The following is a 13,098-nucleotide window of genomic DNA, read 5'->3' as shown; positions in this document are numbered from 1 at the left end:
CTTTGTAGACCAGGCTGGCCTCGAACTCAGAAATCCGCCTGCCTCTACCTCCCAAGTCTGCACATGCTTCTTGTACCTGCTATGAACATATGTAGAAGAACTCCAGAATAATGTATGTGCCTGTATGGAGGATGGGGAAGGGAGGGAAAAGATCAGATTTTGATATCATGGGCAGAAGCTGGGAAGATGTTCTGTGTGCTGAATCAGTTTGTCCCAGGCCCTTCTTTGGCTCTGGTGCTCTGATGTCTTCTCCCTCCGCTGTCCACTGGGACAGTGTAAAAGCACCATGCCTCCAGGGACCCCTGACCTCTGGTCTGAGACAAAAGTCTATATAGAATGCATTAGAAAGCAGGGAGGCCAGGACACTTGTGCAGAGTATAGAAGACAGATCCCAAGAATTAGAGTGCAGTGATTCTTCAGTGGGGTAGCTCCAGGTGACATAGACACATGGTGTCTACAGTGACCTCTCCTAACCACCGTGTGTATGTGAGTGTGTGTGAGTGTGTGTGTGTGTGTGTGTGTGTAGCACCACATGGAAACCAAGAGTGGGCAGATTCGTTGTCAGATCACACCAGACAAGCTCTCCCTTGTTAGCCATGAGCCGCTTTGGAGGTGGCTCTAGCTCTTTGTGGTTCTTGACGATGATAGCAAAGGTAGTTCAGGCTCCCAGTAGCCTACTCTAGTGACCTTTGACCGTTGCCTACAATGCTTTATCTCCCAATCTTCAGCATTAAAATTCACATTTAAAATGTTTTATTTTAGCCGGTCATGGTGGCACACGCCTTTAATCCTAGCACTTGGGTGGCAGAGGCAGGTGGATTTCTGAGTCGAGGCCAGCCTGGTCTACAGAGTGAGTTCCAGGACAGCCAGGGCTATACAGAGAAACCCTGTCTCAAAAAACCAAAAAAAAACAAAGTTTTATTTTGTGATAGTGATGGTTCTAACAGGAACCTGTATTCCCTGCATCTCCCCAGCCGCCATACCTTTCCTAACCACATTGTTTTCAAACCGGGAAACTGAGGTTGGGAAGACAGAGCTCCCATTTGGAGTAGATTTATCTGAGCTCAATTGAGATTCAGGACTGTCCTGTCACACCAAAGCCCCCCTTTAGCTACTCTCTAGACTCCCCCAACCCATCCCACTTCCTCACTATTCCAAACAGTCTCTTAGAAATCAGCATTTTTACATGATAATTATTTTAGTTCAATAGCGGTATATACAGAAATGTAACTGAAGAGTATACGACCTTTGGGGAACCATTCGTCCCGTGAATCATGATGTTCTTGGCGTATATCCCCAGTTTGTTGATTCGGTTGTCTGAATGCTAGCCCTTGGTAAGGACATAGCATAATCTAACCCAGCTCTATTGAGTCTTTCCTGTTCTAGGCAGTTGCTATTGGCATCTTGCTCAGACTTCTGTTGGGAGGCATTTCTACTTCTCTGAGGAGAGCCGCCTCAGAGTAACTTGCTGGGTAGAACAGTAGGTGTCTGTTTTGTTATTATTAAGAGACTAAGAAGTTGTTTTGCAGGGTAGCTGGGAAATGGGTAGCTGTTTTGCATTTTTTTCTTCTTCACTAGCATGGCATGAAACTTTAACACTCCTGAGTGTTCAGTGTAGTGGTGAATCTTATTTGAACGTATAACTTGACAATAACCTCTTGAGGGTGAGGAACCTTTCACTCAGTGGGTTTTAAGATGAGGATAGACCTTCATTTATTCTCCCCCCCCCCATGCAGAGTGTGGGCACCTAATTATGCTAGCACTAGGGGCTGAGCCTGGGGTGGGCAGGGCAGTCAGCCCTACCTCTTTCTACAGAGCCAGTGTTTGTGAGAGCAGAGGGCCCACCCCATGGTGACCTGGGTGACTCCTGAGCTCCTTGGCATGCTGAAAGGAGGAAGCTGAGAAACAGCCCACTGGCTGTCCCTGGGAAGTCATCTGAACTTTACCCTTCTCATTAGTTGACTCTTTAATTAGATTTTTGCCTAATTAAAAAGCAGAAGGTGAGAAAATTCTTGGAGGGTCAGCTAGTTAAAAGGGGAGGAGGTCTGAGCTCGCTGTTTGATGTTGGGAGCCCTTCCTTCTTCTATTCCACTCCCACCCTGGGAGGTTCATTTCTATGTGTCACCTCAAATCCCCAGTTTCACCCTGACTCCAGTATGCTTGCTTTTTTTCTATTTACCCATATCGAAGACTTTGTTTGCAACTACAGAACCCAGCTAGAGCCAGCCGGGACTGACAGTGGCCAGGTGCTCTGCACAGGTGCTGGGTTTTTCTGTCCCTAGCTGTCCCCTCTCCCCTTCCAATGGCCCTGGCTCATGTAAGCAGCTCAAGTGAAGCCCGTTCCTCACAGACTGACTTTGTCACTTCTCCTGTGACCTCAGCTTGAGCTCCAGGCTCTGTTCTATGGTGGCTAAGGGGGGTAGATCAGTGGGCAAAATGGTCATTGTGAAAGCATGAAGACCCGAAGTCAGATCCGTGGCACTGGGGAAAGGCTGAGAGGAGAAGCACCTGCAACCCCAGCGTTGAGGGGCAGATGCGTGGGGCTGGGCGCTTACCAGCCAGCTAGCAGGGCCCACACACCAGGCTGTGGGTTCAAGGAGAGGTTCTTACCTCAGAAGGAACAAGGAAGGGAGGGAGGGAGGGAGGGAGGGAGGGAGGGAGGGAGGACCAGGGAGAGTCTTATCTCAAATTAATTAATTAGTTAATTAATAAATTCTAAAAAGCCATTGAGGAACACATCCCTGTGTCAAACATCTGGCTTCCAAATGTATGCACACTAGAATGAACCTGAATAGGTAAAGACACACACACACACACACACCAAAGTTATAGAAGCAATCCAAAGAACAGTAAGCACAGGAAGAGACCAATGCCCACCCCCAGGTTAGGGGAACGAAAGGGAAACAGTGTCCGTTGCTTAGACCCTGAAAGAAGCTCCTGGCTCGCTTATAAAGAGGGGGGGCCCCTCCCCTGCCAATCCATTCTTGATGCCTGTCCGGAGCCTGTAGTCTGTAGGATGCTGTCTCCAGAGCCTCAGCAGGTTATCAATGTTTTGAAGAAGTGCAGCTGCAGGTGTAGAACAAAAGAGCCATCTAAATCAGAAGGTTCCACCCCAGGTGGTCTCAGGCTCAGTGGCAGCAAGGTCAAAGTCAGCCGGTTTCAAGGCTGGGGGAGGGAACATCTGATGTCTAAATCAATGCCTAGAGGGGCTTTCATAAAACAGGTGTCACCCAGCCAGGGGCCACAGAGGCCTAGGGGTGAACCAGATGCTTCTGGAAAGAAAGGGACAAGACTGGAAAAGGCCACAGAAAGAACCCACTCCTTGCTTCTCTCACCAGTCTCTGTCCAACACCCCATCAGCAGACCCTGACAAGGATGGCGCCGGCAGGAAGATGAAGGAGTGGGAACTGAATAGAGACTACTGAGAAGCTGCCGGCTTTGCCCGCATCTCTCCTCCCTCCCTTCCTGCTCCTCAGAAGGTCTGCTCTGGCCACATGATTCTACTAAAGCACCAGCTACTTTCTTTAAATAAATGTTCTGTCTGTCCGTACAAGCAAGACAGACAGCTGTGGTCAGTTTAGAAGGTCAGCAGGTTACAATGACCTCATGTGCATATCAGGCTTGAAGGAAATAACCTAGGACCAGGACCAGAGGGCCCAGGTTGGAGTCTCACAGTTTAAAAGGGCTAGCCAGGGCAATCAATTCATTCCACCATCCCCAGGGTGTTTTCTCCCAGTCAGGGCAGAACTGGGGGAGTCAGGAGAGTTTCCTGAGAGTTGTTCAGACCAGTGAGTAGAGGAGGCAGGCTAGAGCAGGAAGGAAGTCTAAGATCTTTGACCTTTGCCCCCCAACGGCACTCTGGTCCCTGCCCTGCCAGTTTTCCTTTTTGCCCCCTCCCCAGCCCTGCCAGCCAGCCTCGCACAAGCAAACCCTTGGGTCCTTCCAGATTCCCACTGCCTGGCCACAGCAAAATACCACCCCTATGGGTCCCCAGAGTGGAGTCTCAGGGCCTTCCCATCCAGAAGGCTAGACTCTAGAGTCTAGAGCATTGGTTCTCAAGCTGTGGGTCGCACGCAATCCCTTTGGGAGTTGAACGACCCTTTCACAGTGGTCACCTAAAACCATCAGAAAACACAGAAAGTTGCATCACAATCCATAGCAGTAACAAACTTTACAGTCATGAAATAGCAATGAAGATAATGTTATGGCTGGGCGTCACCACAACATGAGGAAGTATATTAAAGAACCACACATTTGGAAGGTTGAGAACCACTGCTCTGCAGAGTTCTGATCTATTTTAGACACGCCCATCTAAGCTTCCTGCTGTGGATGCGTTTTCTGAGCTTTCCTTTTCGATTCTGCCTTGGGAGGGTTTATAACCCTCAACCCCTACCCATCTGGATTCCCTCTCTACTCTCTCTATTTCCTTTAAATATCATCTTTAATAATACAGTTTTGTGCCAGGGCTACCGGTCAGCTTAGGACGGAGTGGAATGTGGGGAATTGGACAAGGAAGAGGCAGTGGGAAGGGAGAATCCAAACTGAGCATCCCACCCACTCTCTAAGAATTTCAGGGACCTGGGAGGGAGCAGAGCAAACGTGGACGAGAACGAGGCAGATGAGCCTCTGTCCTCATCAATCTAGGCGTCTGGGAGAAGGTCCAGCTCACTGCTGGGCCACAAGCGACAGGCTCAGAAGGGAACAGGGGGCACTGCCTGATGAGCATTTCCAGAGACCCGTCTCTCTCAAAGTAGCCATTCCGCTTGACACCAGCCTTCTGCACTTTGCTAGGGACACGAAGACCTCAGGACCCATTTTCTGCCTCAGAAACTCAGGACCCAGACAGCAAGCAGGGAAGAGAGACAACGTGGAGGGTGGCAGTGAAGGCGTGCTGGGCTTTGGTAGGGTGGCTTTCTGGAGGAGGTGACATCAGTCTGGTCCCTGCCCTGTAAGGTCCGGTCACAGCTGAGCTGAGGTGGTCTCAGCTGAGGGCACATAGAGGAATCAGTGGGAAGACGTGGGGAGTCGATGCCTGATGGGGTGAAAGGAGTGGCTGTCACAAAGGATGCCTGGGTTCCTGGAGGCAGTGGGTGTCCAGAGCAGCACTGAGGGCTTCCTGAGAATTTATACAGCCATGAAATTAGTCACAGAGCCTGGGCCAAAGGGAGAGAAGGAATCAGCCTGTGTGTGAAGCCTAGAGGCTGGCAAAGCCTAAAATGAGGAGTACATTTTACTTCCTAGAATACACAAATGGAGAAGAAAAATGAAAAACAGTCCCTCTGTCCCTTAACACCTTGTGTTTTATTTTTAATTTATTTTTAAGAATCAGGAAAGAAAGTGCCTTTAGCCTTAGGGTAGATAAGAATTATTTTTATTATTCTATTTTATGTCACATTGTAAATCTGCGCAATTTGATCAATAAAACTCGGGTCAGTCTGAGTCTGAATGGGAGGGTGTGGCCCAGGAGCAGGAAGTCCCCCCAGATCAGGGAGGAAGTGCAGGCCAGTTTGCTTAGAAAAGGCACTAGCACCAGATTTCCTGGGCTTTCTGCCAGGTCTGGAGAGCACTTACAGGGCCCTTCTGTGACCGTTCTGTAAGGAGCAGTGGCTGGCCCATGGGGCTCCAGCCCACACGTTCTGGCTATCTGGAGAGGCCAGAATAAAACATGGCCTCATAGGAGGCCTGGGCAGTCTGGGCAGGCAATTTCCTGCTAACCTTAAAGCCACAAAGAGAAAAATGTTCTCACCATGAGTCAGGGTAGAATGACTCAGAGTTTGTAAGAGTCCTGGGTGTTATTTATTGAGCATGGAAGTGCCTCACAATGGTTGATGTTTTGGGGTTCTGATGGAGGTATTTGAGGGAGTTCCTTAACTTGTCAGAGCAGCGTCCTCCCTAGACCAGAAGCTTCAGAAAGACTTCTTAGCCAGTATGTCAGGCTATCCAAAGCGCCCTGTGGGAGCTAATGTCTCTGAACTAGCCACAGAGGCCCGCAGTAGCAAGGCCTGCCCAAGAACGCTGGATAGTCTGAATATGGCCGGCACTGCCTGTGGCCTCTGATTTCTACCAAGGGCCATTCCTAGCTGGAGTCTGCATTGAGTGCAGTTCTTGTGTTAGTGACTAAGCAAGTCAGGTCCCTCTGTTAAATGCACCTTCTAAATAGCCTTTATTTTGTTAGCTAAAACTTCTGGTGTGAATTGAGCATGCTCCACCACTTTAAGCTTTGCTTATGCGGCCTGGGATTTTGAGCTAAACACCACCTGCCCCAGCATAATGCATCTACTCTTGTCTTTTTAAGTTAGGACCTTAAAATGAGCATGCTCAGAAATGGACCCACCCCAAGTGAATATATGTAAGTCACTGACTAAAATCCCCAGGCTTTTTGGTTCAGACAGAGCTTTAGACACGACTCCCTGTACTCTCCTTACCTGTTGCAGGGAGTTGTAACTCTCCACTTTTATATCTTGGCTGTGATGCCTTTGGCTTTGGTCCTCCAAGAAGCCAACCCATTGCATTTGACAACGTGACCCGTGTAGAGATGACATGCTCCAGGGCCCCTCCCACTGCTCTGGCTTTCCCTCAGCTGTGTTCCCCTTTACCACCCTAAGCCTGGCTCATACTTGCCATCCAGTTCCCAGCATTTCTCATCCCCACCACCAGCCCCTCTACCCCATGCCCAGAGCTACTGAGGTAGCCTTGAAGTCCTTATCACAGCATTACTCCTGTGAAGAAGAGCCATCCAGGGTATACAAGCTAGGCCAGGATACTACAAAAGCCTGTGGCTTAGAGTCAGGGAGGCATGCCAGAGGATGGTCTTCCACAATAGACTGTGCTTCACACACAAAGAGAGATTTTCATGGCAACTGGTGGTGTGTGTGTGTGTGTGTGTGTGTGTGTGTGTGTGTGTGTGTGTGCTAAAACAAAAGACTCGGGAAATAGTATTTCCCTTTCCTCGGACACTGAACTCCCACACTTTCCATTCTGGTCTATTTGATTTCTTCAAGCTGGTCAATGACCCACTAACATCAAGTCATAACCTACAAACAGGTCCATATTTGAACGCTCTGGTGGAGACGAGCAATGGTGTGGTACAGGCCTTTAATCCCAGCACTCAGGAGTCAGAGGCAGGTTGAGCTCTGAGTTTGAGGCCAGCCTGATCTACAGAGCAAATTCCAGGACAGCCAGGGCTGCGTAAAGAAACCCTGCCTTGAAAACAAACAAACAAACAAACAAAAATTTAAAAAAGGAAGGAAGGAAGAAGGAAAGCAAGCAAGCTTCCACACAGAGAGTGCTGAGCGTTGGGGAGTCTGCCATTGCTTGCAGGGCTCCTCCCTGGATAGTGTTGGAGGTCTCTGCAATCAGGGGTCTGAGGAGACTGTAAGAATTTGCATTGCTTTTGCAAAGAACCTGAATTCTGTTCCCAGTACACACACTGGGCAGCTCACAACTGTCTGTAACTCCAACCCCCAGGTATTTGGCACCTTCTTTTGGAATCCTTGGGTATTGAACTCACACATGTGCCTACCTTATCCTGTACACACACAAACACACACACACTGCATAATTAAATATAAAATAAGTCTTTTTAATGGGAGATGGGCTGGGTACATAGCTCAGTAACAGAGTACTGCCTGACATACAGAAGGCTCTGGGATCCCTCTCCAGCACTGAGAAAGAAGTATTCATAAAAATTGTGTCAGGGAAGGAATAAGGCATGATAGAAAAAAATCCATGTACTGTTCTCACTGTTTTACAATCAGCTTAAAATCTCAGAGTAATTCTTGCCGTTTGTTTTCATTAAAATCTCCCTGGAGTTGAGGCATTGTGACAGGGTGGCACTAACCCTCAAGCAGTGACCACAGCAACAGGAATGCCTTTGATGGGTCGCTACTCTCCAGCACTTTTGCAGGAGATCTACCTGAGAAGTACTAGACACAGCCCAGAGTCAGTGGCATCTCGCTCTTCCGCTGAAGGACTATTTGCACACCCTTGTATGTAGCAGTATTGTTCCCCATAGCCAAAAGGTGGGAGCAACCCACACAGGAGAGATGATGATGAGCAAAGAGAAATAAACATGCCTCTTGCCATGTGAGGGGATTGTGCCCTGATGAGCCCACTGCAAGCTCAAAGTCTCGAGTTGAAATCTCACTGAATACGCATCACTTCCGCAGAGTCTAACTTAACAGCACGGGTCCACGGCAGAGTGTCACCAGTTCCCATCCATGAGTTCCTGGTCATCTAGGAGCCTTGCTCACATTGCTGCCTGAGGGGAAGACGGAGGACCCACTTCCACACAGAGCACTAGGCTGGGAAGAGATGCAGCTGCTAGACTGAACTTCTGCCAGATGCTTCTCATGTTTGCCTGTTGCAAAACCAAGAAATCATAAGCTTCAAACTGTCCTAAAGCAAGGACTACATTATGCTATGGAACACTAGTTTGCCCTGAAACGAAGGGAAATTCCGACACATGCTAAACACGAACCTTGAAACCAATGTGCCAAGTGGGATCAGCCAGTTGCAGAAGAGAAATTCTGTGTGACTTACTTTTATCTGAGGTACCTTGAGTTCAGGGACTCAGAGAAGAGCTAATGAAGGAAGACTGGTGGGGCTGGAGGAGTAAACAGGAGGTGAGAGTTTCCATTTTGTGATGGGGAGTAGGACCTTAGCAATGGTCACATACAGTATGCATATGTGGAATTTCACTGAGTTGCATGTCTATAAAGTGGTTAAGATGGGAATTTGGTGTATTTTAGTGCCATTTTTACACTATATCTTAGCCTAAAGGCTGAGAATCAGCATGTCTTAGTACAATTTTTAAAAAGGAAAAGTGTACAAGTGTCCCACAGACCTTTGATTCCATCAGCCTACTTGAAGGGACAATAGTTTGGAGGCATATGAGCGATGTGGGGTGCCTTCGGGGCATTGGGGTTCCTACCGCGGACCACACCTGAACGAGTCCTGTATAGAACTCACTTCTCCCACGCTGTAGGTAGCTCCAGGAACCCTGGCTCAGTTTCACTTCTGACTTTATGAGCCCCACCCATGTTTTGACTTGGTCTTTGCCTCTCAGTCCCTGGGGATCCCTGGTACACCCTGTTGTCACCTGAGAATCAAGTAAGGGAGGGATCTCATGACAAAGATGGGCAGGAAAGACAGGGATGTGGTATTGGCAGGGGGTGAGACCTGCCTGCCCTGCTGAAATGTCACCCAGCTATGCAGAGAAACCTGTCACCAGTGTCTCCACCTTCTGCATGCCTTCAATGCTCAGCTCTGCGTGCTTTACACTGTACCCACCCCTGGCTTGGAGCCCCACCACGCAGAGCTGACATCTGCATATACTTCCTCCTCCTGGACCATCGCTTAGGCAGTCTTTCTTGGAACCTCTGGGCAGACTACACCAGGCCCTGGTCAACACCACTCACATCTGCTACATCGCCTGGGAAGGCAGGTCTCATCCGGGACACTGTAGGACCCTCCCTTGTGCCACCCAGTTACTCTCTTCTTGGTCTTTTAAATGTTTGTGTTGCTTCTTTTGGAGCATTGTCCCACATTGAAAACTTTGTCCCCTGCTGGTTATGGTAAGAGGGAGAGAACTTCGTCCTCACACCAACCTGTTCTCCCTGAAGCTGAGCCAGGGTCCCAGTCCAGAAACACTAGGTTCGTCTTTTCCCCTGTTCTGCATAAATCGCAGCCTGCTGGCATGCTGCTATTTGCTGGGACTTGTTCCCTTCCTGCTCCTTCCTGAAGGCTGCAGAGAATCCCACTCGGGCAGGGGCAGCTGGGTTTGACTGGTGTCCTCTAGAAGAGCATTTGGGTCAATCTACCTTTTCTTTTCTGCATCTTTTTAAAAATCTTTTTTTCCTATCTTTTCTCTATCTATATTAGATGCAACCAGCACCCCCTGTATGTTCTTCAGTGTGTTCATACCTTCTGTGTGAAGGACAACTTGGAAAGCAAAGTTACTGAGTGGAGCACTTTAATTTAATGTGTTGATCAGCATTCCCAAAGTAGCAGGGTAGCTAGGAACACAGGTATTCGCCAGGTGGGGTGGCACAGGGCTTTAATCTTAGCCCTTGGCAGTGGTCTGTGGATCTCCGTGAACCTGAGACCAGCCTGGTCTACATAGTAAGTTCCAGGACAGTTAGGGCTACACAGTAAGAACCTGTCTCAAAAACAAACATAGCAAACCAAACAAGACCCCCCCCCCAAACTAGGTATTTAACCTCAAGTAGCTGCGGGCCTTAACTACGGCTATAGATGGACATGGGAGGCGGGGTGGGGGGAGATCTGTTAAATTTAAGGGCAAAAAAGTGTGTATGTATGTGTGTATATGTTTATTTATTTATTTATTTATTTATTTATTTTAAACTCCAGATTTTATTCCCCTCCTGGTCCACCCTCCGACTATTCCACATCCCATACCCCACCCTTGTCTCCACGAGAATGTCTCCACCCCTCTCCCCCACCCCACCAGACCTCTAAACTCCCTGGGGCTTCCAGTTAGGTGCATCTTCCCTGACTAAACCCAGACCCAGAGTCCTCTGCTATATATGTGTTGGGGGCCTCCTATCAGCTGGTGTGTGCCGCCTGGTTGGTGGTCCCGTGCTTGAGAGATCTCAGGGGTCCAGGTTAATTGAGATGCTGGTCTTCCTACAGCTGTGTAAGTACTTTTTAAGAGGCTTTCGTCTGTTCTGCCAAAAGAATCTATGCCTCCAAATAGTGCTGTTCTCATTCAGCAGCATGATCTCCCGTGTCCCATTCCCAGCCCTGGATGTGAACTTCCCATCCCTCGAGAAGACCAGCTGGGGCACTGCTCTTCTGGGTCTTTCCCATGGGAACTTCCTCTTGTCCTCCTGCCCCCTTTCAGGTGACAATTACCTCCGCTAATGCTTATCTGAATCTCCACAAGCCAAAGTGAGACTGGTCATTTCTCCAAGAGCCCCAATGGCGTGGACCAGAGAGCCCTCTCCCCTGTTTGATGGATGCAGAGGCACAGGTGGCTTACATACATACCTCCCTACTGTTCTCCCCCCTTCCCCCACCCTCTTCCAACTAGAGCTGACTGAGACTCAAACCCCCCGGGGGGGGGCAGTGAAGCACAGATCTGAATGGGCAAACAAAAGCAAACGAAACTGGCTGAGGGGTTTTGGTTTCGGGGGCACTATCTGGAGAACTTCTGACAATGCAGTTTCTCTGGCTGCTCGGGGTAGCATCTCTAGGGCCACTGACCACTGAGCTGTTTCTGAGTCTACAGAGAGTTCCAGGAACCCATGGGACTCAGGATCCTGCCCTAAGGTGGTGCCAAGGTTTCCTGGGTTTCTGTTCTGGTTTTGCTTTTGTGTCTAGCAGCATTGGGAACTGAACCCAGGGTATGGCTGAGGCCAGGCAAAAACTCCACCGTCAAGCCAAGCCACATGTATATTAAACACTGTGCCATTCTGGGGTTCTTTTCCTTCATTAAACATTTTCCTTCACTCAAAGACAGTAAGGGTGCTCCAAAAGTTCTTTTTTAAGTATTGTTTTGAACTCCTATATTTCAACTTTACTGATGCTAATACTTGCAGTTATTGTGTCCAGTAGAGGCTTAAAGGGCACCATGTTTTCCTGAGCCTATGAGCCTCTGGGGATTTTTCTTTATATATATCATGCTCAGGCCTGCAAATGTCACCCACTCCTTGACATCTCCTAATGCATATATGTGTAGGTAGATAGGTAGGTTGGTAGGTAGATAGGTAGGTAGGTAAGTAGGTAGGTAGGTAGGTAGGTAGGTAGGTTGGTAAGTAGATAGGTAGGTAGGTAGGTTGGTAGGTTGGTAGGTTGGTAGGTTGGTAGGTTGGTAGGTTGGTAGGTTGGTAGGTAGGTAGGTAGGTAGGTAGGTTGGTAGGTTGGTAGGTAGGTAGGTAGGTAGGTAGGTAGGTAGGTAGGTAGGTAGGTAAGTAGGTAGGTAGGTAGGTAGGTTGGTAAGTAGATAGGTAGGTAAGTAGGTAGGTAGGTTGGTAGGTTGGTTGGTAGATAGGTAGGTAGGTAGGTTGGTAGGTAGGTAGGTTGGCAGGTAGGTTGGCAGGTAGGTTGGTAGGTAGGTAGGTAGGTAGGTAGGTAGGTAGGTGGGTAGGTTGGTAGGTAGATAGGTAGGTATATGATCATGAGTGCCCATGGAGGCCAGAGGTGTTGGATCCCCCTAGAGCTGGAGTAAAAACAGTATGAACTACCCAACACGGGTGCTGGAAACTGAATTCAGGTCCTCTGCAAGAGCTGTATGCTGTAGCTGACCTTTGCTGTTTTCTGGGTTCCTTTTCTCACCCTTTATCCCCCCAGTTTCACCCCCTCTCACTAGGTAGGAGAGAAAGGATAGAGAGAAGAGAGGTAGACAGAAATCCCTGAATCTAATTTCGTTCTTTTTTGCTTGCTTGTGTCTGGTCTTTGCTACTTTGTGGGATCTTTTCCCCACCTTTTCCCCCGGTTTCACACCCCCCCTCATCACTAGATAGGAAAGGAGGAAGGATAGAAGGGAGAAAGAGATTCTTGAGTCTAATTTCTTTTTGTTTCTTCTTTAAGCACGATTACTAACAAACCACAACATCCCCATCTCCCCCAAACAACCACCAACCCCACCTCTCGGGGCTCTAGTATTTATACACCCTCTGAAAAGTTCCCAGAATTCCAAATGTCACACAATCACAGAAACTATCTGCCACTGACCAAAACCATGCCCCTGCTCGAGCACGAGGCAAATCATGGTCAGCTGCTGCAGTCCAACAGAGCTCCACATCCCCACACCCGGGATTAAAATGAAAACATATTCTTATATTTCTGTGGTTTACAAAAAACAAAATTCTCACTACAGTATGCATTCGTGACCACTGAACAACCTTGCCAGCACCCAACATGTGGGTTATGGTCTAAGACACACGGCCAGCCCTTTGGTTCAACTTTATTCTACGTCCTTTCCTTTTTCCTTTCCTTTTTCCTTTCCTTTCCTTTCCTTTCCTTTTTCCTTTCCTTTTTCCTTTCCTTTCCTTTTTCCTTTCCTTTCCTTTTTCCTTTCCTTTCCTTTTTCCTTTCCTTTCCTTTTTCCTTTCCTTTCCTTTTTCCTTTCCTTTC

The 13,098-nt window shown here is 48.4% G+C and overlaps 1 protein-coding gene across 2 annotated transcripts in view; it reads left to right on the top strand.

Moving 5' to 3' along the window:
- Mall (mal, T cell differentiation protein like) overlaps positions 1-13,098 on the top strand; it is a 28,451-nt gene that overhangs the window by 3,417 nt on the left and 11,936 nt on the right. The window contains exon 1 of one of the 2 annotated variants that reach the window (XM_029536769.1): positions 8,529-8,624. The exons of the other annotated variant lie outside the window; for it this stretch is intronic. Coding sequence (XP_029392629.1) covers positions 8,586-8,624 — 39 coding nt within the window. The 5' untranslated portion in view covers positions 8,529-8,585. Of the gene's footprint in view, positions 1-8,528; positions 8,625-13,098 lie in introns of those variants that run through there. 2 annotated transcript variants of the gene reach the window in all.

Source organism: Mus pahari, chromosome 3 (genome assembly GCF_900095145.1).
Source record: "Mus pahari chromosome 3, PAHARI_EIJ_v1.1, whole genome shotgun sequence".
Classification (NCBI taxonomy): Eukaryota; Metazoa; Chordata; class Mammalia; order Rodentia; family Muridae; genus Mus; species Mus pahari.
The sequence above is the reverse complement of the archived record's forward strand: the minus strand, read 5'-3'. Positions and strand labels throughout refer to the sequence as shown.